Source organism: Sarcophilus harrisii, chromosome 1 (assembly GCF_902635505.1).
Source record: "Sarcophilus harrisii chromosome 1, mSarHar1.11, whole genome shotgun sequence".
NCBI lineage: Eukaryota > Metazoa > Chordata > Mammalia > Dasyuromorphia > Dasyuridae > Sarcophilus > Sarcophilus harrisii.
Genome location: NC_045426.1, coordinates 20,967,345 through 20,994,504, shown reverse-complemented (window position 1 = coordinate 20,994,504; position 27,160 = coordinate 20,967,345). Strand labels below are relative to the sequence as shown.

Sequence of the window (27,160 nt, the reverse complement as noted above, 5' to 3'; positions counted from 1 at the left end):
GCCATACAGGGGAGAGGGTGAAGGGAAGGAGGGGAAAATTTGGAACACAAGGTTTTGCAGGGGTCAATATTGGAACAAATTATCCATGCATATGTTTTGCAAATAAAAAGCTTTAATTAAAAAATACATGGCATTGCCAAGGAAACCAGTTTTATTGCAATAATTATTGGAACATATTTTAAATAGTTCATGGACCTCAGGTTAAGGACTTCCTTGAGTGTGAAGCATCATGACATCAGAGATTGAAAGTGAGAAGGAACCATAAAGACTCTTTGATCAAAAAAGAAAATGAGTTCTAAAAGAAGTAAAAGTCGCATAGTTATTTAGCATCAGTTTCATGCATCTCACAAGTAATTATAATAATAATGATAATGATAATAATAAACAAGACTCCATATAACATTTTAAACTTTGGAAAACATGAATTTAGAATTAGATGAGACTGGAGTGGCTGGCTAGTGAGTAGGGTCTCCATTTATCAATGAGCAAACTGAAAGCCAGACAGGTTAAAATAAGTTGTTCAGAGTCACACAGAGAATGAGTGGAGTAACCAGGTCCTCTGATTCCACATCCATAGTTCATTTCTTCCAAATAAATGCAAGATATGTAATATTGTATGATAGACTCTGGGTGGAATGAGTAAAGAGTGAAAAATCTTGATGTCTGCAAATCTTGAGTTTAAATAAATCTTGAGTTTAAATCTTGCCTCAGATTTTTACCAGTTGTGCCATCCTGGGTAAGTGACAATATTTGCCTCAATTTGTTGTTGTTGTTCAGTCACTTCATTGTTATCCAATTGTCATGACTCCATTTGGGGTTTTCTTGACAAATATTCCCCAGTGATTGTTCATTTGCTTCTCTAGTTCATTTTATAGATGAGGAAACTGAGGTCTGACTTGCCCAGGATCACACAGCTAGTAGGTGCCAAATTTGAACTCAGGAAGATGCATCTTTCTGACCCCAGTACTCATACTTTATCTGCTACTTCTCATTATCTTTATCTATAAAATGGACTAATAGCAGCATCTTTCTCACATAATTGTTCAGAGGATCAAAAGAGTTAGCATACATGAAGTCCTTTGCAAACTTTGAAATGATCTCCTTCAATGCTATGATACAAAGGATCTAAGTATATTAAGAATTTATTTCCATTCTCTTGGCTTGTTGCTCCCACACAAGAAAACCTAATACACATGGTTTGCTGAAATGGACTTTCTAATTCAAGTTCACAATATTATATTGTGAGGGGAAAAATAAAATAGAAATCTAAGATTGAGCAGAGTCAAGAGACCTATTTTGCCTAGCTCTCCCTTCTTTCCTTTCTCCGGCTTCACTGAATTGTGGTACTTTGTTCTCTTTCTTACTGTAAATTGCTTATTGCAATTTCCTACACTGGGTTTTGGTGCTCTGAGGGGAAAAAAGACAGCATAAATTCAAGAAGTAGTGTTTCCCATTTCTCCATATGATTCCTTGAAACTTATAACAAAGATAAATGGTTTGTTGATGCTATTGTTTTTAACTGAAAGCCAAATCCTGCTTTTTCCTTTGTAATTGTCACTAATTAAATGCAACTTATATAATATAATGTTGGAGTTGGCAACAGACCTGCATGTACTAATTCTGTTTCTCTTACATAAACAACTCCATATACTACAAGGGTTTGGGGATTTTTCTTTTCTTTTTTATCTGCTTTTTTAGTGAAAAGCTGGAGGTTTGCAGAAATAGCCCTCAATAAATGATATTGAGTCATCTACCATGTTAGCTCATTGTAAAAGCAAGAAAAAATAATTCTGACACTCACTTGTATTCCGTCTATACTTCCACAGTGACTCACATTGCTATAGTATCTCTGTCTCCTGAAACTGTATTATCTTAAGTTTCTCTATATGGCTTTGTTTGTATTGGACCCAAGTCCTTGGCAGATTAGTGACCATGAGGTGCTTCCAGTGCTGGGACATTCAGAGCATTTGGCTCAAAGGTTTGGTCGATGTGAAGCTTTTGTACATTTTCCAGCCCAATTCTCCTTGGTTAGAGATTCTGAGGTGGGAGAAATCGGGTTTGGTGGTATGTGGACGTGGCCTAAGGGATTCTCATTCTAATACAGCAAAGGCACTCAGTTTAATCTGCCATCATATGAGGAGTTAGAAAATCCCTGATATGTTACACAGGCTTAAAACCAAGAAGAACATCAGTCCAAGCTCTTGATATTTTTACAATTGAGGGAACAGCTCTACAAAGAAGTAACTTGGTCATTGCTAACCCTATAGAACCGATTTCTTAATCCTCAATAAGAATGTACATGGAGTAGAGCATTATATAACACACCAGAATGGAGTCAGGACTATAGCTGAAGGGGAGGAGGAATGATCAACCTATCTCAAACCCTTTAAAAGGAGCAAAATTATTCAGTGCATTGGGTAGTCTTGGATTCAAATGTAGCTTCAGATCGTGGCTGGCTACGTGACCTTGAACTTAATCTATCTGCCAGAGAAAGTTTCCTTGACTTTAAGATGGGGATACTAATAGCACCCACTTCCCAGGGTTTTGTGAGGATCAAATGAGATAACAATTAAACAGTCCTTAATACAGGGCCTACCTTATCCTTATATTACTTAGTATATATTTCATATTGATTTTTCTGCTTATACATTTCATCCAGTAGAATATAAGGTTCTTGAAAATAGAAATTATTTTATTTTTTTTTTAGTTTATCTTTTTTTTTTTTTTGTATTCTCAGTAGCTATTGAAATATCTGGTATACCTTATATTAAGTAAATGAATGAATTATTTGTGAATAGAGCCAAGATATGAACTCAATGTGTCTCACTTCAAAATAAGTGCTGCTTCTTAAGACAAACACAAGAAAACAAACCAAAATAACACAATTTTTTATGAATTTAAGAATCATCAACAATCATAATCATTTCATATATAAAAACAACTTTGTATATGAAATCATGGACTACATAAAAATATAGTGTTTATAAAATGTAGATTGAATTTGATCTGATAGTGACCAATTTTTCTTGTTTGTATTCTTTTATTAGTATTTTGGATTGTTTTATTCTGGGTTTAGTTCTCTTTCCAGTGTAGCACATTATCTCTTTCTCTAGATGATATGCAAGTGAAGCCATTGCTTCCCAGACCAGGGTAATGACCAGATAAATAGTCCTCTCTCTAACTCATCCAGAAAAACTGAGTTTAATGGTAATTTGTGTTTGTAATCAATGCAGCTAATTGGAGCTTGAAATCCCAAGGGCTCTTGGTATTAAGCAGTAATGCCAAGAGAATGGAAGCTTTTGAAGTAAGTAGGTATTAGAATTGCCCTTTCCAACAACAGGATTTCACCTTGAATTTCATGATAGTTTATGTGAATTTGGAAATGTTTCTTTGTCTGCTCATTCCCCATCCAGCTTCCTCATTTCCCCCTGATTGATCATTGACTTAGAAAATCTCTTGGCCTCCAAGGTGAATGCCTCCAATTGGTGTGTGCTTTGTCCCTTTCCCCCAAACCCACAAGCTAGAGTCTAGACCCAATCCCTATTTTCTGCTTGATTGCTTGACTCATACAAGTATTTCCTACATAAAGCATTAAAAGCTCAGGCCAGTCAAGGGCTCTCTAGGATCCTCTGGCAGATTTACTTCACTGCCTTATTTTCTTAGATGTCTTTAATGGGAGATTGGACCAATGCTCCTGACAATGTTGTCAGCAATACTGTCTTGTTGTACCTCGCCAAACTAATCAGAATCTCTCAGGCAAAAAAAATTGAATACCAACCATTAATGGGCTGGCTCAGGAATAAGCTGCCATCCTCAAGTGAGTGAATGAAAGGGGGTGCTTTAGTAGCAGAATTCTATAGTTTTCTTGAAAAACATTTATGTGTTGGATTTCTATTTGATGTCAGAAGAAGAATCTTAATTTTGTAGTTTGAAATGTGCTTCCTTTTGTCCTTACTCCCAGCTGTAATTCCTATTCAATTATAATTCATCTCCAAATGGAGCAACTATTTAAAAATGAATTTGGAGGAACCCTGTTTCTATTGCTTGAGTAGCATAATGGAAATAACAGAGACTATCAGAGGAGAAGACCTGGATTCTAGGAATATGTCAAACAATTACAAGCTGTGTTTCATTCTCTAGTGCTTTCTAAGCAAAGGATGAATGACCCTGCATTAGTTTTTGTACTAGGAATTCTTCAGAGGTATGAATTGCACTAGACAGCCCCTGAATTCCCTCTCAATTCCAAAAATGTTATGGTTTCATGATTTTGAAATACCAAGTGCCCCAAGTGAGCCCCATTGGATGACTTTTTGGTGCTTGTATCAACTCAGGAGGGGGAAAAGAGAAAGGCATGAGGTATGAGTGACTCAAGGTTGAAGTCTGTCAGAGAATGAATGACAGGAGAAAAAAGAACAAGGAGTTGAGAGGAAAGAACATTATATACTTGAACTGCTTAACTATAGGGCAAAGATTCCAAAAAAAGGAAAATGAAATCAGAGAGGGATGAATGGGCTGGGAAAATACGGAGGAATGGAACATCTATAAGTCATAATGATGATGAAGAAGAAGGTTAGGGTAGTGAGGTTGGTAAATGAGAACAATGGTTATCTTGACAGAAGAATATAGATGAAGTGAGCCTGAAATGGTCTAAGAGATGGCAATCTAAGAGAAAAAATAGAAATCCTAAAGGTTGTATGTATGAATGAATGAGGGATTTATTAAATACTTGCTTTGTTCCAGGGCTCTGTGCTAGAAAAATGGGTGACCAGGAATAAGACATCAGTCAGAAAAATAAAAACAGGTTTCCACAAGTACAAAGTAGAGAGAGTAAAAGAGAGAAAATGTGGAATTAGAGATAAACCATAATGATGTGGGGTTTTGAGGAAAGGTGCTGAAAAAAGAAGCTACTTCTAGACATAGAGCCGCTCTGAATCATAAGGGTTAGCAGAGTAGGAGATAGAACTTTGTTATTGAAGGGAGGGAATGAATATTGGGAGGGGGAGGCCATTGATCCTTGGCAGAATGCAGCTAGATTTACTGGTTTAGTTTTTTCTGGTAATTCTTGAAAAGGGATGTTGAGTTTAACATATATTGGACTACTTGCCATCTAGGGGAGGGTGTGGGAGAAGGGAGGGAAACTGGAACACAAGGTTTTGCAAGGGCTAATGTTGAAGAATTCTCCATGTATAAATTTTGAAAAATAAAAAGCTTTAATAAAGGGGAAAAAAAGGAAAAAAAAGAAAAGGGATGTTGCACATTGATAGGAGGTGGTGGGAATCTTTGCCAGCAGGAGTTCTTACCCTGTTTTTTATTCTGGATCTCTTTAGCAGTCTGGCAAAGCTTGTGTTCTTCTTCCCAGATTAATTTTTTCAATGTCTATAATTGAAAGAAATACTAAATTTCACTAAGGAATTTGTATGTTTTCCCATCCTAGTTCATAGATCCCCGAAATCTATCCACAGATCTCAAAAAGCCTAAATTATAGTGCAACATGCTTCTAGTTCTGGATGGCCACATCACTCTTTCAATCCCTGTAAGAGCTAGGAATATAGTCCAGTTCCAAGCTAGTGTGGGAACATAGAGATGTCTCTTTTTCTCTTAAGAACTGCTTTGTGGTGTCAAAGTATATTAAGAGAAGATAGAGATTGTTCCAAAAGGAAGGGGGAGTGTGTGTGCTCATAGCAAAGGCAAGAGGCTTTCCCATCCCAGGAGCACTTGGACTCTGCCCCCCTGGCCCTCACCTAACAGTGAGGAAGCAAACTCTTAGCAAGAGTAAGAGACTCATCCAAAAGCAGGCAGCAAATTTATGGCAAATCTTGAACTCAGACTTTTGACCTCTGAATTCAAGTACAACGTACTTTCATCAGGTGAGTGGTATGAGCACAAGGACAAAGGAAGATGTTTTGAAATTTCTTAAATGTTATGTCCTTCTCCTTCTTTTCCTCCTTTTATTTTGCCTCTTCTTCCTCCTTTTTTTTCTCTTCCTCCTCCTTTTTCTCTTCCTCCCTCTCCTTCTCCTTAATCCTGCTCTTTCTTTCCCCTGTTTATCATCTTCTTTGTCATCTTCATTTTCTAGATATTATTAACAACCTTGATTTTTCTTTTTATGAAAAAACACATTTTCGACAACAAAGTGGAGTTAATGGGTAGACCTCTGAGCTCAGAACCAGGTAGAACTGGCTTCCGTTTGCTTGAATCTGTGACTCTGCGCATGTGACTTCTCAGTGGTTCAGGGAACTCTCAAAGATTATAAACAGGTGTTAGTCTACCTTGCAGGAAATCTCTATGCCAATTAAAGCACAAGTTTAATAAGAAGCAGAGTAGGAATAGGGAGTGGAATAAAAGAATAACAATAATTGAAAAGCAGAGAGTCTGGTTGGTTATTCCTTATTTATATAATTCAGAGAAGTTGTATTCTTAATAAATGATTCCCAGAGAACAGAACCTTTACTCAGAGTTGAAATGGGTGTACTTAGTGGGAAAAGGAGCAAGATTATATTCTTCAAGAACAACAGAAAAAATTATCCCTCTAAATTTACTTTTGAGATATTGCCTAGTTTGGGGTTAGAATTGGTAGAAGAAGGGCAGAAAGAAGGGAAGGAAGGAAGGAAGGAAAGAAGGAAAAAAAAAGAAGGAAGTAAGAGAAGGAAGGAAAAAAGGAAGGAAAGATGAAAAGGAAGGGAGGGGAAAAGAAAAAAGAAAGCATTTTTAAGCTCCTATTGTGTACATGCTCTACAAATATCTTCTCATTTGATCTTCACAATAACCCTGAAAGGAAAGTACTATTATCATCTCCATTCTACAGTTCTGGAAATTGTGACATAAGTTAACTGATTATCCAAGCTAAATGCAGCTAATGACGGTCTGAAACAGGATTTGAAGTCAGGTCTTCCTGAACCAAAGCCTGGTGCTATTTAGTTGGAAAGAAGAGGTCTGAATTAAACCTGTCATCATCATTTCTATTTTATAGATGAGATAACTGAGGCTTAAGAAGTTAAATGACTTGATCAATATGAGCAACAATGAAGAGCAAAAACTGGTATTAGAAATAAAACATTGTTTTTTAGATCAGGAATGATATAGTAATTAGCACTCAGTCAGGAAGAAGAACTCGTTTCATATCGACTTAAGTCATGTTCTGCCAGTGTAACTTTAGGTGAGCTATAAAGTCTTGCCATACCTATTTTCTCACCTGTGAAATAAGAGACTTTCACTGCATGATCTCTAGAAATTCTCCTAGTCCTGATTTGTGGTTCTACCACGCTTTCTCTTGCCAAGATGCTGATGTAAAATCTAGGTTTGGCAATATGGGGACCCCAGAGCTAGCTAACCTAGAGCACTGGAACTCCCATTTTATGGATAAAGCATATTCAACTTGAGTCATACTCTTACTAATCAGGTGCTCTTCTTCCCAAGTGGATATTAAATTCTCAGGAAGCTAAAAGAAATTTAGTATCTGTGCTCATTGCATATTTTTGTTTAACTAATTTAAAAAGATAGATTATGGGTTAATTGTATTAATGAATTAACTCAACCTAACCCCTGACCAAGGCCCAGCAGGTCCCAAGCCCTCATTAAGGAGGAATGTCCATCTTTTTACCAGCCATTGCACAAAGCCAGTTTGGGGTGGCTCCCCTGGAGCAAATGTTAATTCTAAAGGTTGACCCTCTTGGGGCCATCATCATAAACCATTCACCTCCGTCCCATCTCCCTCATCTTCCAGGTCGGCAAATTCTCACCCAAACAATCAGAGAGCATTTGTGCTAACTGGTCCCTGGAAAGGGTCCCCACTGCTGTAAATCTCCTGCACTCAGCTGGATCCCAAGCAAATTGTTTTCTGCAGCTGGACTCGACTGCAGTTCCCTGTCTTAAAGAATGGCCCTGGCTAACCAATTGTGAAGTAATGCCTCTCTTAATTAGAGGCCAATTCATGTTGATCCAAGAAATGGAAGGTTAGCAGACCTTAGAAAGGGTCTATTTGAACTAGGGAAGTTTAGTCGATATAAATTCCAACCCCCTAATCACCAAATTGATACAGAAAAGAGAACACTGCTAGTTTCTCATATCATCTAATTTCTGGGTATGGTATATTGAATCACTTTGTCTCATTAAGAGAACAGAGTGCATTATGAGAAAAACAGCTGCAAAGCACTAGGATGTGGATTTTCATTGTAGTTTTGAGAGGTGATTCAAGGGCATTCTGGCTACTTGTTTATCATTATCATCACCATCATCATCATCATCATTATTGCCATGGGAATGCTCAACTGCTGAAGTTCAATAACACCAGAGAGAGTCCCACAAAGCTCTCAAATACTTGCTGTGGGAAGTGAACAAGTAATAACGACTGTGCTATCTACATACTTTTCTGATCATGTTATCATTCTGAAATGGCACTAAAGTGTAATTTATGAGTCACCTGTAACATTGAGGCTCATTGGTCTAATTGAAGTCTTTTGCCTTGTCATCTCCACTGAGATTAATTCATATTTCCAGACTGATTATTGGGAAGAGTTCATTTCAAATGTTAGCATTCCATGTGGAAGGATCTATGGAGATAGATGTCCCTAGATACTTGAAGAAAATGAAAAACTCTTTGCTCATATACGTAGCCTTGCCATGTGGTGAGCATCCCCATCACAAACAAAGAAATAGTTTCTGGAGAAAAAAAAAATCTGGCAACAACATAAATATCTGCTCACTTGAGTTAGGCAGAAGATGTAAATGTAAGCCACAGAAAAATATGGCTCTCTCTAAATTTTGCTAATTTCGAACAAGTCAGGAAAACAAGGAAACATATGCACCAAGGGGAAAGTAGGATGTGCAAAGAAACTTGACAGGGAAACATGATAAAAATTGGATCAAGCAAAGTTCTATTTATGTTGAATGTTTTATTTTGTGGAAGTCATATATGAAAATAGCCATATTTGAATCGGTGAAAATCCTATATTCAGCTCATCCAGCTGAAACCATCATTTACATTTGAAAGGTTTTTATAGTAACAGCCAAAGCATGAAGCTAGTGATACAAACCGAGCTATAAAACAGGCAAAAACCCACTCATATTCAGGGACTTTTTGCAACTCTATAAAGTTTCTGTATGTGTGTATATATAATTTTATTTTATATATTTCATACTATATATATTTAATGACACAAATTTTATATAAATATATTTCTGTTTATACAGATTATATTTTATATAAATATGTTTATATTTATGTAAGCTAGGTTTTATATATTATTTCTATCTAAAGCATATTTAACATATTTATATTTGTTATATGTAATTATGTTTTTATATATCATCAATAAATCAATCAGTAAACATTTATTAAACACCTACTATGTACCATGCTTTGTGCTAAGCAGTGGATATACAAAAAGAGGCAAAAGGCAGTGTTTACCCTCAAGGAGCTTCTCTGTCTAATAGGGGAGATAATATACAAATATATACAATCTATATAAAGGATAAGTTGGAAATAATTAACAGAAAGAAGGCACTAGAATTAGAAGGATTTGGAAAGGCTTCTTGTAGAATGTGGCAGGTGGGATTTGTTTCATATGTATAGTATGTATTTATATATATTTATGTATACACACACACACACACACACACACATATATATATATATATATACATATTTCCATTTATTTATTTGTTCATTCACTCATTTATTTACCAATGTCATCTTCTAAGTGACACAGATAAGTGTGAAAGTATTGACCAAAATTAAAGAGATCTTCTAAATCTATAAAAAAACTCTATTTTTATTAATATCCTAGAATTATGTGAATTTAACAGACTTGGTAAAGGAAGCTGATTTGCCCTGAAACCAGAGCTCTGGAGTGTCAACAACTGCATCGCTGATGACTGTCCCAGTTGGAAGAGGGTTGATCAGTTACCCTCATTCAGAATCTTTGATTTTAGATGTCTCTTTTGTCCTAGTTATGTAATCTAAACGGTAAAGGAAGTAGCTCTCAAAGGGAATAGAACAGTTAATAAATTTAGGCAGACCTGTGGTTTAGTATCTGGAGTTTCTAGTGTGAAAATTGCATTCCACTTATGCAGAGCAGCCTCAGGTTGATCAACTGATCTGCCTGGGACAGATACTAGGATGCTAAGATCACACAAATCATGACTTGAATCCACATAGTTCTTTTTTACTCTAAACTTGACCCACTTTCTATTAAATCACTGTTTAATAGTTATTTGGATAGTTTGGTGGCATAGTGGATAGAATGCCAGTCCTGGAGTCACAAAGATAACTTCTTGAGTGAAAATCTTTGCTACTTACTAACTGTGTGATGCTGAGCAAGTCACTTCACCCTATTTACCTCAGTTTCCTTATCTAGAAAATGAGCTGGAGAAGAAAATGGCAAACCACTCCAGTATTTTTGCCAAGAAAACTCCAAATGGGGTCATGAAGTATTGGACACAACTAAATGACAACAATAAATCTTTTCCAAGAAAATCCCAAATTAGTTCACAAAAAATCAGACATTGTACTGAAATGACTCAACAACACAAAATCAACAATATTCACCTTCAAAAAAATGATTTGGCATTCTGCTAATATTAGCACTGACTGCCCCTCATGCCTGGGAGCTCCTTCTACTTCACCTCCATCTACTTCACCTGGGCTTTTTTCAAGATTTAGCGTAAAAGTTACCTTCTGTACTAGACCTTCCTAATATCCTTAGATTTTCCCTTTAAGATTACCTCTTATCTACCCATTTATTTATATATCATCTCTTTCATCAATATGTAAGTTCCTTAGTGAGCTATTTATATATATATATATCTGTATATTTTTGTATTTTTATATCCCTTCCTTTAATCTCTCCTATCCTCCACACTCAGCACAATGCTAATAATAATTAGCAAATGCTTACTGATTATTTTGATGCATTATTTCTCCAGAATAACTGTACAGGAGAACAACAAATGAAACCAAATGTGGGATGTTCCACTTGGGGATTCTGGCTAATTTTACTTGCCTCAAGACTGAGTTTTTAGGAACAATGAAGGGTGCTGATTTAGGTTTGATATCAACAAAACCTCCCTAAGAATTAGAGCTATCCCAGTGTGGCTGATCAAACCAACATAAGCTCAGAAGGCATTATCACACATCAGGCACAAATAGTGCATGTGAACATTTGGGAAGAAGATGTCTCAAAATGTGCACATCTTGTGTTTCTTTTGAGCTAGTGTAATGCTGTTTTGCTCATAGAGCATGATGACTTCTTTGATGTGGGCACTTTGTATTGGGACAGTCTTATACTAGTGTCTCCCACATTACATGAGCTGTAGTGTAGAGGAAATTTTTTAAAGTGGTACAGATTGGGTTGGTTGGCCACTGAGACCCCTAAAATTTGGTGATTGCATATTGAATCCCAAAGTATTAAAGCCAAAAGAGTTGGCTTTTTTCCCTACACATGGACTATGTCCCGTAGAAGCCCACCTGAGTTCCTAAAAGTAGCTACATCTAATTTTAGGACATATTCTTAAGGAGAGCTAAAACATAAATGAATGTCAGCATGCCCTTTGGAACTGACCTTTCCAAGTTTCCCTATTTCTTCTATTTAAACTACATCTTAGAAGTGAAAAAAAAAATACTGTAGGAAGGTACCAGGCACATAAGCTAATTAGTGGACACAGTCTTTCTCCTAACTCTGCCCTTGTCTCTGCAGGAATATGAAAGTTTCAACTGTTCCTTTAACTCCACCAATTGGAAATCCCATTAACATTTCTTCTTTAGGTTTATCATATTTCAGTTTTTTTCCCTTTGTAAAATATTCCTAAAGGGAGGCTTAAGCAATAATGCACAGATTATGGAAATGATGCTCATTAAGCAGGAGGAGAGACTTCCAGAAAGCCACAGCACCGCTTCGAAATATGTAACCCCCATTAGATGCTTCATTCAAATGTTTATTCATAGAGTAGTAAATGTTTATTATTATACATTTTATTGAAACATAAATTAAAGAACTGTAATTATGGCTATGGCAAACACTAAAGCAATGTGCATTTATCAAGAAATAAGTAAGACAAGAAAAAATGCCACCTCTGTTTCATTTGCATTGCAATACTTAATCCTGCTCAGAGCAGAAGGACTTGGGCAAGAATCATCTCTGTGGATTAATACATTGGCACATCATAGAGAAAAATGTTCCATCAATGGAAGGCTGTTCCCTAGAATAAATATTTGTCTGGGTCAGGAACTGCACAAAGGAATGGTACACTTTCTCTTTTCTTGAGAGGTAGTTATAGTGGCTAATATTTGAACCAATAGGCATTCATGTTCTTGCTATATAGATGCACAATTTTTAGTACTTTTCCCATCTCTCTTGGTTATAGGATAATGTTAATGATCCTGGCACTAGAGACCATAGGCCATGTAGGGAGGGGGGATTGAAAATAATCAATGGAGCTTATTTGAATCCGAGCAAATTAGATTTTTTAATTATGGTTTCTGGAATAATTGAGACACATCCTTCAAGGGGGAAAAGGTAGATATATTATGAGAACCTTGGTATCCCTGCACATTCTAAGGCCATAATCCATGGCAACAGTTTTCTATTAATAGTTGCATGGAGTCATGTCTTCATTGATATGAACACTTACACTTTAAGTGGACATGACTTGCTTACAGAGTAAGAGTGTTGGATTTGAATTCTGAGCACCTGAGTTTGAATCCTGACTTTTCTACTTACTAGTATAATCTTTAACAAACCACAAAACCTCCCTAAGTCTTAGTTTTTCTATTTATAAAATGAGGAATATGGACCATCTAGCTTTAAACCTAGTGTTTTATGATTCTACACAAGTGACCATAAACAAATCACTTGATAGCTCTATGTCTCAATTTCCCCATTTTTAAAATGAAGAGTCTTGATTAGATCTCTGAGGTCCCTTCTAGACAACTGGGTCTAACTCTAGGATTCTTTTATCAGGATAAATCACATTTCTTTTAAAAATTCTTCTAAATGTTTTTATTGCTAAGAATGTTTTAATAATATCTTATTTTTCCTAAACATATGTAAAAAGAATTTTAACATTCATTTAAAAAAGAGAGTTCCAAATTTTCTCTCTCCTTTCTTTACTTCCTGCTCCTTAGGATGGTATGTGATTTGTTATAGGGTATATATGTGCAATCATGTAAAACATATTTCTATATTTGTTATATAAATTGTAATATTTCTGAGCCTTCTTCTTCTGTGCTATTCTTATCCTTATTATTCCTGGGCAGCAGATCTTCCCAACATGCTAGAGGTCTTCTGATATTTGTTTTATAGTGGGTGGGCGCCAGTGCATGCCAGAGCTGTCCATCTATTCCAGTGGCCTGCATTTGCCATGTTCCATGTCTCATATTTTCCTCACCTGAAAGGTTCTTATATGAAACTTAATACCAAGAGACCATAGCCTGCACATCTTTCTTGTGAGAATCTCTCTTGTCAGTTTGACACGATGCTTGGGAGATGGTGGAGCCCTAATATGTCCATGGTCCCACAAGGAAAGCATCAGGAAAAACATTGATCTTGGAGTCCCAAGACCTGACTTCAGATCCTAGTTCTATCACTGAATATCTCTGTCATATTGGGCAAACCATTTTATCTCTTTGAGCCTCAGGGGCCACATATATAAGGAAAGGAGGGCTTACAAGATGGCCTCAAAGATCTCTCAGAGTTCCAAAGCTCTGCTCTACGTGCCTGTGATTTTTAAGAGATGGGTTTTTATGTCAGGGAGTAGCTTAGGGTCATTAAAAATGCCGCAAAATTTTCCCCATACTGCCTTCCTCCTAGTCAATCCTGGAACCAACTCTTTGTCCCTCTTCAATACTTGCCCAACATATATGATGATTAGTAAAACACAATGACCCAGCCATCCAGCTGTATATAATAGTTTGAACCACAAAGATTTGCTTTTCTCCATAGGGGTTGTTTGAACAATTCTTTTGTGTTTTTGTTCAGAGTTCTGTATTTTAAAAAGGAAAGAAAAAAAGGAAGGAAGGAAGGTAGAAAGGAGAGAAGGAAAGAAAAATGAAAGGAGAAGAGAGGAAAAGGAAGAAAAAGAGGAAGAGAAAAAGGGAAAAAAGATTGATGAAAAGGATGAAAGAAAAAAGGAAGGAAGGGAGGGAGAAAGGGAAGAAAGAAAGAATCAAGTCTATCCTAAGTACTTATTTGTTAATTTTACTGTCTTCCCTTCCCCATCCTTTTTTAGTTTTCTTTTGTTTTGAGCGATAGCTCTAAGGGTAAGGGAAAGGAAGTATGGGTTGGGGAATAAAGGTGATCTATAAACAAAAAATATCAATATTTTTAGATGAAATTATTCAGCTGAGAGTTTTTGGCTAGGAAGTTATCTATTGGTTTCCATAAGGTAATTAGCCACACAACATAGTGAGCTGCCCCTATAAAGAGTAAATAAATGCCTTTTGCAACTGGCTATAATCTCTTGAATCCCATAAATGATTCTGTCAGTTGTTCTGCTTGGAAATTAAAGTCGCTTTTGTGTTTACACAACATGGAAGCCCTATTGTAATTTTAAAATTAGGAGCTACCACAGGGAAAAAAATCCAAGAAGTTAAAAAAAAATGGAGACACTTGAGTGGCAGAAGAACCAGGGATGTGTTCCCCAAGCCCAGATGTTTATCTCCACATGACAGTTGTTCTCCTGCTCTGTTTCCCTTTAACTCATTTAGCAAAGAAAAAACGAAGGAGCCACTTGAGATGTAATTGACTCTCACTGTTCCTGCTTAGGTCTATTACACAAACAGTAGGAAATTTCTCATATTGGTTCTATTCATTGCAATGGAATATATATATATATATATATATATATATATACATATATATTTGTTTATTTATATATGTATATGTATATATAGATATATATTTATATAAAGTCAAGTTCTCCAATCAAACACCTGCCTTCTTAATTGATCATGATTACTTCATCCCCCTGACTTCCCCAAAGTGATTTGTTTTTAAACCAAGTGGATACATTTTGTTATGCTACATTACGGTCTTATAAAAACATCATTGGCGTAGTAAAGGTGAACAAACCATGAAAACGTCCTTATTCCCTACTCAGTGTAATAAGTGTTCCATATGCCCATCAACTCTTTATTTGTTTTAAAAAAAACTGATTTATTCAACTCTATAATTTTCCTGTACAATGAATACATCATTTGTTATAAATAGAAAAAAAAAGATTAGGTTAGCTCTAGATGTTACTCTTCAGGCTGACAGATCTACAGCTCTTTCTTTTCTTGGGATGCCTGAATTAGTAGCTAGAGATCTATAGTTAGGATAACCAGGGTTCAGATTTTGCTCAAATACCTACCTGCTGTGGAGCTCTGAACTACCCTTCAGTTTCCTCTTCTACAAATAATGTGTGTGGGCTGGAAAACTATTCCTTTAAGGTCCCTTCAGATTCTAAATCTGTGATCCTCCAATCACTTGATCTATCTTCTTTTCTCTCAGATCTTCTCTAGTTTGATCAATCTGCTATAGAAGTGACTGAAAAGTTTTGTTTTGTTTTTTAAGAAAAGTCTCACTGTGTTTGTTCACCCCAGGGCTCTAAACATTTGAATACTTCACTGGCACTTTGGAGTGTGAGTGCCTTTATTAGTAAAATGGGAGTAATAATAGAATCTACCTCCAAGGCTGTTGTGAAGATCAAATGATATAATATGCATAAAGCACTTTACAAATTTTAAATCACTATATAAAATTATTGTTGTTATTATCATTAACCATTGCTGCTAACCATTTGGAAAGTAAGGAAAAAGGGTCATCGAACTATCTACTTTTAACTTTTATCCCTCTCAAGAGAATATTACAGGAAAGGGAACAAAGACTTTTTCCACCACACAAGAAAGGCCAAAAAAAAGTGGGCAAATTCTTGGGCTCTCGGAGTCCAATGGAACATTTTTAGAGCCACTAGCTTTAATCTTCCCTCTTTTCTCTGACTTGAAAAGGCCTTAATTTTCACAATTCGAAATGTAAATGTGTCCAGTGGCTGGGAGCTTCTTTCCATCCTCAGTAGAGTTCAGACTCATCTATCTGTCTTCAGAAGCATAATGCTCAGATGATGTACTGAGCTAATACATCATGGAAGCTCAATGGCATTCATGATCCATCAATGAAACACGGGACTGGAACATCAGTGCTGATGTATTACTTGAAAACACAATTGTTAATCCCTGGCTGGGTATCTGTCCAGGTTTTCCCCAGTTTTTTTAAGTCCTTCATTTTCATACCATTCCAGAAACAGTGTAAGGCTTTGCCTTTGGCCTTGGGGATACAGAAACAGAAAGGTATACACCCTTAGGGAGCTTACATTCTATAACAGGGATACAAGATGGCAGAAAATAGTATTGACTTTAGACTCAGGAATTTTTCAGTTCCAAGCCTACCTTGGACCAATATTAGTGTGACTCTGCTCAAGTCACAACTTTTCTGTTGGTTTTCTTTTTCTGTAAAATGGTGATAATATTAACACCCATCTAAATCACAGACTTGTGAAGATCAAATGATATGATATATGAAAAATACTTCACCAACCTGTCAACAAGACCACAGAGTCTTTCCATTTGATTACAGCTGAAACCTTCCACATGTCTTGTCTCCTCTATTAAAATAAGTACTTCTTGATAGAAGTGTGTATCTTATTTTTCTATTTATGTCTATTCGCACAGAATTGAGAAGGAAAAAGGGGAGGGGAATAAGTATTTTTATAGTGCCTTCCTGAAAAGGATGGAAGATGAGCATTTGTGTTGACTAGGACATAGCCAGCAGGCCAGTTTGAAAGAAATAGAAATTAGTTATTGAGTTTTGTCTTTTATTTTTCCAACTGGAAAAGACCAATCTATATACATATGGAAAGCTCTCCATTTTATTTAAAGGAAGCCTCTTGTAATCCATCTCTACATTATTGATACTTTGAGCAGCAAAAATCAATGACAAACAGGGTCAGAACACAACACATCTGTACCTTTTGACAGAATACTAATTTTATCCCTGCGTTAACTATGTGCATTTTCCCAAGAGCAGCAATGCTTCCAGTTGCTTTTATGAGGGAACAAAGCAGCTGGTAGGGATTTCATAATGACTTCACAATGATTAGTTACTCTACAATGAGTAAGAGAATTCTAGCGGACCAGAAAGTACAAGATTAGGGATTTGGGATACTGCAAAATAGTTTGTACTTAACATCATTTGCTTTATGCCTTGGCTATATGCCTTAGATTGAGGAAGACTAATTAAATACTTATTTATTTATTTTAAAGAATAGCTTTTTTATTTTTCAAAATGCATACAAAGATAGTTTACAATATTCTTTCTTACAAAACCTTCTCTTCATAGTTTCTCCCTTCCTATCTTTCCTTCATTGGACAGCAAGCAATTTAATATAGGCCAAACATATGCAATCCTTGTTAATGTATTTCCAGACATGTCATACTGCACAAGAAAAATTAGATCAAAAAAGGAGAAGAAAAAAACAAACAAACAAGAACAACAACAACCAAAAAAGGGTGAAAATACTATATTGTGATCCACATTCAGTTCCCATAATCTTCTCTCTGGATGTAGATGGCTCTCTCCAACACAAGTCTATTGGTTTGAATCACCTCATTCTAAACACGTTGTGTGGGGAGCATTCTGCTCATTCTACTCTTTATTATTTTGTTCAACTCTTCCATGTTTTTTTCATTTTCAAAATACATGCAAAGATAGTTTTCAACATTTGCTCTTGCAAAACTTCGTGTTTCAATTTTTTCTCTCTCCCTTCCCTCCTTTCCCTCCTTGATAGTTCCTTCCTTCCATTCATTCCTCCTTCCTTTTGTTTTTTTTTTGTTGACTTTATTTCCTTCACTGGATTTATTCCCCATCTTCCCATGAGCTTTATAACTTAACTCTACAATAGAATCTGAATTTGCTGGCCAAAATAAAGAAAAACATGTCCCTTTTAGGGGATCTCTTCAAATGGAACCATTATCTACTCTGTTCATCTTGACGCTGTTTATCTCATGATTCCAATTTGAATAGCATATCAATTTTTCCTTGTTGGATAGTAGAAATTTAATTTTGAATTCTGTGAGCTGATTTTGTGAGGATTCTGACCCTAGGGGGAATAATCAGAAAGGGGATGCTGGAGAGATGGGGAAGTGTAATGGGCTGAAACTTTGAATAGGTGCACTAGAATCAGACAACCAAGCACTTAAGGCTAATTACCTATTGGACAATACTCTATTAGCATATACTTGGAAAATGGCCCTTTTCACTATTCTGTGCTGGCTCGATCTTTTGGTGTATACAGATAATCTGAGAGGGATTAGGGGGTGGAATAAGACAAGCCAGAGTCACTTTGGAAGAGGAAGAGGAGAAGGAAGGTCTATTGGTGGAGAGCATGTGGCAGTTTTGTCCATCCCCTTCAATTCTCCCCCTAAAGACCAAGGGCTTTTGTTTATCCTGACTCTGGCTGATTCTGAGACCTCCACGAGCTAATCTGGACTTCACAGGGAAGGATCCGTAAACAGGTAGAGTTCAAAGAATCTTCCTGTGTTCACTTGTTGGTACCAGGTCCACATTTCTAGCTCCTAAAATTCCCTTCTTCTGCAATTTGAGGTTCACCAGTTTTCATTTCCTGTCAGTTTAAGACTCACGGACATCATCACCCTCCCTCTTTTTTTTTTTTTTTTTTTTAAGATGTGCTGTCATTTCTAAGCTCTGCCCAAGTATTACTCTGAATGACAACTGGTAATAATTCCACTGAGCCCACCTCAACTTCCTGGCGTTCCACTCCAAATCTCACTTATACCACCCCGGCTTGATCTTGCTTATTTTTGTTCTCTCGTCTCAGCAGATTTCAGATCTACTTAGAGCAGGTGAATGTTTTCTTTCCTTGAAAAATAATACAGTAGGAACCAATATGGAGTAATTGGACTTCATGAAGCCATCACTGTCAAGTTTAAAAATATAAAAAGAAATAATCATGTCTTTTTTTCTTTTTTATATTTTCAGCATGTTCATGTTCATATACTTCCTAGGAAGACTGGAGACTTTAGCAGAAATGACAGCATCTATGATGAGGTAGGTCTGTGCCATGTTCATTTTGTTTGATCCCAGGGGTGGTCAGTACTAGAAATCAACTTGGTGAGATTGGGGTCATCCTTAAGCAGTAGGCAGCATGCCTAGAAGCATATTCTATCCAGTAAAAATGGAAAAGTGGAAGTCGAGAATCTAGTGATTATCTGGTCATTTGAAAAGACAGAAAGGAAGGAAGGAAGGAAGGAGAGATGAAGGAAACAAGGAAGAAAAGAGGGAATGAAGGAAGAGGAGAAGGAAAACAGGAAGGAAGAAAGGAAGGAAGTGAGGAGTAAGGAAGGAAGGAAGGGAGGGCGGGAGGAAATAAAGAAGGAAGGGAGGGAAAGAGAGAGGGAGGAAGGAAGCAAAAAGGAAGAAAGGAAGGAAAAAAGAAAGGAAGAAGGAAAGGAGGAGGGAAGGTGGAACAGAGAGAGGGAGGAAGAAAAGAAGGAAGGAAGAAAAGAGGAAAAAGAAGGAAGGGAGGGAAGAAAAGAGAGAGGGAGGGAGAGAGGGAGGAAGGAAGGAAAATATTTATGTCAGTAGTCTTCTTTAGGGAATGTGTTGGCAGATACAGAAGATGGTGCAAATCAAGGAAAATTCTGCCCTGTTTTTATGCAAAATATATCAGGTTCTTACAACTAGGATGGTAACCTAGTCAGTGTTCCCATTGTTAATGAGGAATGATGTGAAATAAGTCTGAAAATATAACCTGGAGCTAAACTGTTCAAGGATTTGAGGGAAAGCATTTGATTTTTGTCCTGAGGCAATAGGGAGCCAAAAGCCTTTCTTGAGTGAAGTGATCAGATCTGTTTTAGGAAGGTTCTTTTGCCATCATTGTGGTAGATGAATGGGAAAGGGAAGGGATCAAAAGTAGTAAAGTACTATAATATTCCCCAATTAGGAGAATTTTACAGTAGTTGGATAAAAGAACTCAAACAGGTAGTTCATTACGAAATTATTTTAGTTAAACATTACTTTTTAAAAATTTTGCTTTGGAATTCAGTCGTATGTGTTATGATCCTTCAAGAAGTCTTACTTCAGGGCTTTCTTTGTATCATCCATTGTGCTTGGGTATGAGGGACATAAAAATGGTGTTCCTGGCTTGGATGTGTTCAGACTACAAGGTGGATATCCTGTAATGGAAACAAAATCTTTTTGACCAGTGAAAGGGAAGCTGATGTGTGATAAACTTTTAACATGTCTAAACATATGACTTTTTAATGAATGTAATGCTAACAATGGAACCTTGTTTTCACATATCAAAAGTGTACATGTTAATCCTTTCTCAGGGCTTATTTATAGACAGTGGAGTGTCTCTGTGACATAGGTTCTATTGAATACTTGAATATAAGCCAGATGTGGAAAAGCAAATTATAGCTATGTGGTCTATTATATTTTGCTTTAACATTTCAAAGATAATAGAAGTTTCCTGTCATGGAACAGAATGGCAGAGGCTGGCGTCAAGAAGACGCGAGCCTAAATCCTAGTTGTATGATACTGGACAAATCATTTAACCTCTCTGTCTCAGTTCACTAATCTCCAAAATGAAAATAATAACCTACTTCCCAGGGTTGTTGTGAGGAGTATATGAATTATTCATGTGCTAAATGCTTTGCTAATTGTAAAGCACTATATATATATGGATGTATAGATAGATATAGATGCTAATTATATAAGCTATTAATTATAATTGTTGTCATTCATTTGTTTTAGTCATGTTCAACTCTGTGATCTCATTTGGGTTTTTTGGGGCAGAGTTACTAGCATGGTTTTCCATTTCCTTTCCAGCTCACTTTACAGATGAGGGAACTGAGGCAAACAAGGTTTAGTGACTTATCCAGGATCATAAAGCTGGAAAGTATCTGGGGTGAGATTCAAATTCAGGGAGATGAGTCTTCCTGACTCCAGCCTCAGCACTTTATTCACTATGCCACCTAGATGCCAATAATAATTATTTTAAAATCAAAATATATTTTTCATTAGTAATGTGGACCCTACCTATGTCTTTTTGCATTTTTAATTTACTCTATATAGCAATCAATACTCCAAATACTTGAGCCCAAAAAGGAAATGTCTATTGATTACTATACAAATTACTATAAATTATTTACTATATAGTTATGAGACATAATTATTTATGTTGTGACTCGGGTTGTTCTGAGTGATAAGTCATTATTAAGGATGGATTATTTCTTTTGCAACCCATTCATGGGTGGAACTCAAATAAGTTAGGTTATTATTATTCCTCCCTAGATTGAGATAGGAGGGAAGCAATGGTGATATGTTTGGGGGCAAAGAACACAGGAAAGAGAACAAATTCAAAATACCCAGTAAACACCAAAATTAGAAATCCTGAAAATTAAAGAGAGATTAATAAAATTGAAATTAAGAAACATTGAAATAATAAGTTAAACTAGAAGCTGACTTTGTGAAAAAAAAAAACCAAAATGCATAAATCATTGATTAATTTAATTAAAAGGGGAAAGAAGAAAGCCAAAGTGCTAGTATCAAAAATGAAAGGGGTGCACTTACCACCAATGAAAAAGAAAACAAGACAATTGTTAGGAGCAATTTTGCCCAGTTATATGCCAGTTATGTTATATTTGGCAATCTAAATGAAATGCATGAATTTCTACAAAAATATAAACTACTCATATCAGCAGAAGATGAAATAAAATACTTAAATAACTCAATCTTAGAAAAGGAAACTGAAAAAAAGCATCCTAAAAAATCCCCAGAACCAGATGGATTCACAAGTGTATTCTACCAAACAATCAAAGGACAATTATTCCAAACTATATAAACTATTTGGAAAAATAAGCTAAGAAGGTGACCTACCAAATTCCTTTTACATCACAAATATAATAGTGATGCCCATACCAGGAAGGACCAAAATATAAAGAAAATTACATACTAATTTCTTTAATGAATACTGATGGAAAAAATTAAATAAAATACTGGCAAAGTGATTACAGTAATATATCACAAGGATCATACACTATAACCAGATGGGCTTGAAATCAAGAATGTAGGCCTGGTTTAATATTAGAAAAACTATTAGCATAATTCATTGTATTAATAACAAAATTAATAGGAATCATATAATTATCTCAATAGACAGAAAAAACCTTTGACAAAATACAGTACTCATCCCTATTAAAAACACTAGAGAGTTTGGGAATAAATTGAACTTATTTTAAAACAACTAATAAGTTTTATAAAAAAAATCAACAATCATCTATAATGGGGATAAGCTAGACATCTTGCCAGTGCAATCATGGGTGAAGCAAGGATGCCCATTATCGACCCTAATGTTTAACATTGTACTAAAAATGTTAGCTATACTAACAAGAGAAGAAAAAGAAATTAAAGGGATTAAAAGAGGCAATGAGAAAAGAAAATTATCACTTGAGGATGATATGATCTAGAAAATCCTAGAGAACTAACTTTAAAATTACTTGAAATTATTAACAACTTTAGCAGTTACAAGATAGAAAATGAACTTACATATATCATTAGAATTTCTATACATTATCAACAAAGTCCAGCAGCAAGAGACAGATTCCAGTTTAAATAACTGTAAATAATATAAAACATTTGGAAGTCTACCTGTCAAGACAAATTTGAAAACTATATACAATTCTACAACACAACTATAAAGCACTTTTCACACAAATAAAGTCAGGTCTAAACAATTAGAAAAAATATCAACTGCTCACAAATTGGCTGAGCCAATATAATAAAAATGAGAATTCTATAAAAATTAATCTATTTATTTAGTGCCATACTAATTAAACTACCAGAAATTATTCTAGATAGTTAGAAAAAATAAAAACCAAATTCATCAGGAAAAACAAAAGCTCAAGGATATCAAGAGAATGAAAAAGAAAGTGAAATAAAGTTATCTAGTCATACCAGATCTCAAACTGTATTATAAACAATAAATCTCAAAATAATCTGGTACTGCATAAGAAATAGAGTAGTGGATCACTAGAATAGATTAGGGATATATTATATACCAGTAAAGAGCCATAATAATCTAATATATGATATATACAAATATCCAAACTTTTGAAGCAAAAACTCATTATTAGACAAAAATAGCTAGAAAATAGTGTGGCAGAAACTTGGTCATTTCACACTGTATACCAAAATAAGATCAAAATGTATACATGATTTATACCTAAGAGGTGATACCGTAAGCAACATAAAAGTGCATGGAATGGTTTATATTGAAAATAATTTATATATTATATTGGAATTGTATCTAATATATATTATATATGGGAAATAGTTTATATAAACTATGTGTTTATATTAACTACATATAGTTATTAGTTATATTAATTAATAGATAAGAGAAGAATTTAGGACCAAACAAGAACATTAAAAACAAACAAACAATAAAAAAAAGAACACAAAAAAATTTGTGAAATAGTTTTAATTATATAAAATTCAAAAGTTTTTATACAAACACAATCAGTACAACCAAAATTAAAAGGAAAGCAGAAAACTGAAAATTTTTTCCAACAAATATCTCTGAGAAAGGCCTCATTTTTCAAATATATAGAGAACAGAGTATCTAAAATGACAATAAAAGGAAAATATTGGATGTTGGAGGAGATGTAGTAACAAGGGACACATTAATGCACTGGTGGTGAAGTTGTAGACTGATCCATCCATTCTGGAGAGTGGTTTGGAACCAAGGGTTATAAAACTATGCATGCCTTTGCTGCAGAAATGCCACTGTTAGGTCCATATCTATCCCAAAGATAGCCCCCCAAAATGGAACCTATTTGTATGAAGATATTTATAGCAGTTCTTATTTTTCCCTTAGGGAAAATATCTTTCTGCTATTTTACATGTATTTTTCCAAATAAATGTAAAGATAGTTTTCAAAATTCATTTCTGTAAGATTATTTTTCCCTCTCTCCCCTACCTCCCCGCAACCAAGACAATAAGCAATCCAATATTGATTAAACATGTACAATTCTTCTAAATATATTGCTATATTTGTCATGTTGTACAAGAAAAATCAGACCGAAAAGGAAAAACATAATGATAAAGGAGATGCAAACAAACCAGTAAAAAGTGAAAACACAATGTTTTGATCCATATTCAGTTTCCATAATTCTCTCTCTTTATGTGGATGGAATTTTCCATCCCAAATGTATTGGAATTGTCCTGGATCACCACATTGCACAGTAGTTCTTGTGGTGGCTAAGAAATGAATACCAAAGGTATGTCCATCAATTGGAGAATGATATAAAAAAAAAAAAAAAAAAAGCTGTGGTATGATTGTACTAAAATATTATTGTGCTGTAAGAAATGACAAAGCAGGAGGATTTCAGAAAAATCTGGAAAGACTTACATATGATATGAAGTGAAGTGAACAGAACCAGAACATTGTACATAATAATGACAAAATTGTTCTATGAAGAGTTGTGAATGACTTACCTATTCTCAGCAATATAGTGATCCAAGACAATCCCAAAGGACTAATAATGACTCATAATATCTCTTTCCAGAAAAAGAATTGACATTGTTTGAATATAAACTAAAGCATACTATTTTTTGCTTTCTTTTTTCTCTTTTATTTGAGTCTTCTTGTAAAAATGACCAATGTGAAAATGTTTTATCTAATTGTGCATATATAATCTATATCTAATTGCTTACCATCTCTGGGAGGGTAGAGGGAAAAGAGGGAAGGATAGAATTTGGAACTCAATACTTTAAATAAAAATGTTAATTTTTAAGGAAGATTTTTTTTTTTAGTTATACTTAGGGTAATAGTGTACTACTGCTAGCACTGGGAGCTAATCCAACCTCTCTCTACCTTGTATTCTTGACAATTCCCCATTGCTGCCAATGATCCTTAAATTGGAAACTTTAACTCATGCCCTACATACATTTTTTCATGCTTCTGTTTGTCTTCAAGACAGATAATCATCTGTTAGGAGTTGTTTTCTGAAAACAGAAAAATGTAACAGACTATAATGTGATGTGATGTGGTACAACATGATATGATATAATTAATTTAACATAGTATACAATAGCAAATATAATGCAATATTATAGAATAAAAACTATAATTCAGTGATGAGATGTGATATAGGTTAATATTATTTATGATTTGATAAACACTTATTAATTTTAAACTACAACTTAATAAAACTACAAAAGCTCAAATAATGTGTGTGTTTTGGGGAAATCTTTAATTCTCTACATTTTTGAATGTATTCCTTTGAATAGCAATAACAACATCAGGGAAAAAAAAATTGTTCACAATTTATTATACTACTCCTAATTTCTTTTAGAGTTATTTATTAAGTGATTACAGTATCCACAATGATTATTTGCCCACAAATTCCAAATTAAAATTTGTATTATGTAATTTTTAATTATAAATATAAATTTTAGTTCTTCCCATAATTATGGAAATTATAAATATAACATTATAACATTCTAATTATAAAATAATTATGATTTTTTGTGGAGCTTTTTATAAGAAGTAAAAGGAATTTATCCAGCTAAACCTCATTTGCTTACTATTACCTGAAAGTTTTCATATTAAATTTTACTTTATAAATTTTGTTGAAAATAAATAAATTTTTTAATGAAACATTATGACTTGGAAGATAAGTAATATAATATTAATTTTGATGTTGAACTTTATGATCTGACCACAGGTTTGAGCTATTTAGCTCATACCAAATGTAATCTTAAATCTCATTGCACATATTATTTATTTCTATATTTCAAGTGAAAAGAAGAATAAAGTGAAAATTCCCATTCACATGAATATGTGGTAGAAAATAGTGGAATTTCAGAAGTTCTTTTGCTGCGAGATGGTGATTCAGCTAAAAAAAATAGACACTTAACTAGTTGATGAAAATGAGTACGTAGTGATGATATAAAATACTAGCTAATGATAAATCTACATTAAATGATAACCATGGTAGAATTTCAATTGTATGACATAACTTTCTTTTCTTCAACAACTCACATCTTAGCTACATTTTCATAGAAACTCCATTCACATTTGACCAGTGTTGCTAAAGAAGTTCATTTGAAAATCTACAAGACAGAAGAATAGTAATGAAACAGAAGATACATTAATTTAGAAAACAATTTTAATATTTCGGTGAGTGGCAACATAAGATTTGATTTTGCAGGATGTGATGGTCTGCAATAATTTCAATTCAACTCTAATGCTCATGCTCTGTGATGATTTCAGACATTCTCATATTTATGATGCAAAAAATAAATATTCTTAATATCTAGATCCCTTGATGACATAACTGATAAGATATGATTATATCATAACAAAGGAGAATTAGGGAGCTTCTTTGATGCAATGTACAGAACACAAAAGATGGTTTCTGTATCTGACCATCTATTAAGAATCCATTTGCTCTCCGATGTTGAACCCTTGTGGTACTTTGAAAACCATTTGATGACAGATTGAAAAGTACAGGAAAAAAGTTGCACTGATTCATAGTAGTAAGATTTTGATGGTCAATTTATGAACATGAAAATCATTGTAAGCATGATAACAATAGTTTTAAATTACTGCACTAAGAAATCTATAATGTTCAGCCAAATACATGTTTGTTGTAACAAAAGAAAAATATATTTATCACATGATTAGACAATAATTTTCTGTTTAAGGTACCATGAAAGAATGTCTTTATATTCCTCAAACTAGGAACTTCAAGAGTGAATGGGGAGGTTCCAAGATTCCTTCCAGCTCTAACACTCTATGAGTCTTATGATCTTATAGATTTGGTGCTGTTTATCACTAATGTTTTTGAGAAATTCTAAAATGACAACAAATTTTACTTTTTTCCCTACTTTTTTTATGGGAAGGTAATCAGGGTTAAATGACTTGCCCAGGCTCAGATAGCTAATAAGTGTCTGAGATTAGATTTGAACCTCCTGACTCCAAGGCTGGTGTTCTAGTCACTGTACCACCTAGCTCTCCCAAGTGTTTTATTTATTGACTAAATTTTATCAATAAAAGTTAGAACTTTTAAACTTGAGGGCATTTTTATTTTCCCTTGCTAAGT

General features: G+C 34.7%; 1 protein-coding gene across 1 annotated transcript in view; it reads left to right on the top strand.

The window, feature by feature from the left end:
• Nucleotides 1-27,160, top strand: part of FHIT (fragile histidine triad diadenosine triphosphatase) — a 992,759-nt gene that overhangs the window by 724,644 nt on the left and 240,955 nt on the right. Inside the window, exon 5 of the mRNA XM_031938250.1 lies at nucleotides 19,029-19,097. Coding sequence (XP_031794110.1) covers nucleotides 19,029-19,097 — 69 coding nt within the window. The remainder of the gene's footprint in view (nucleotides 1-19,028; nucleotides 19,098-27,160) is intronic.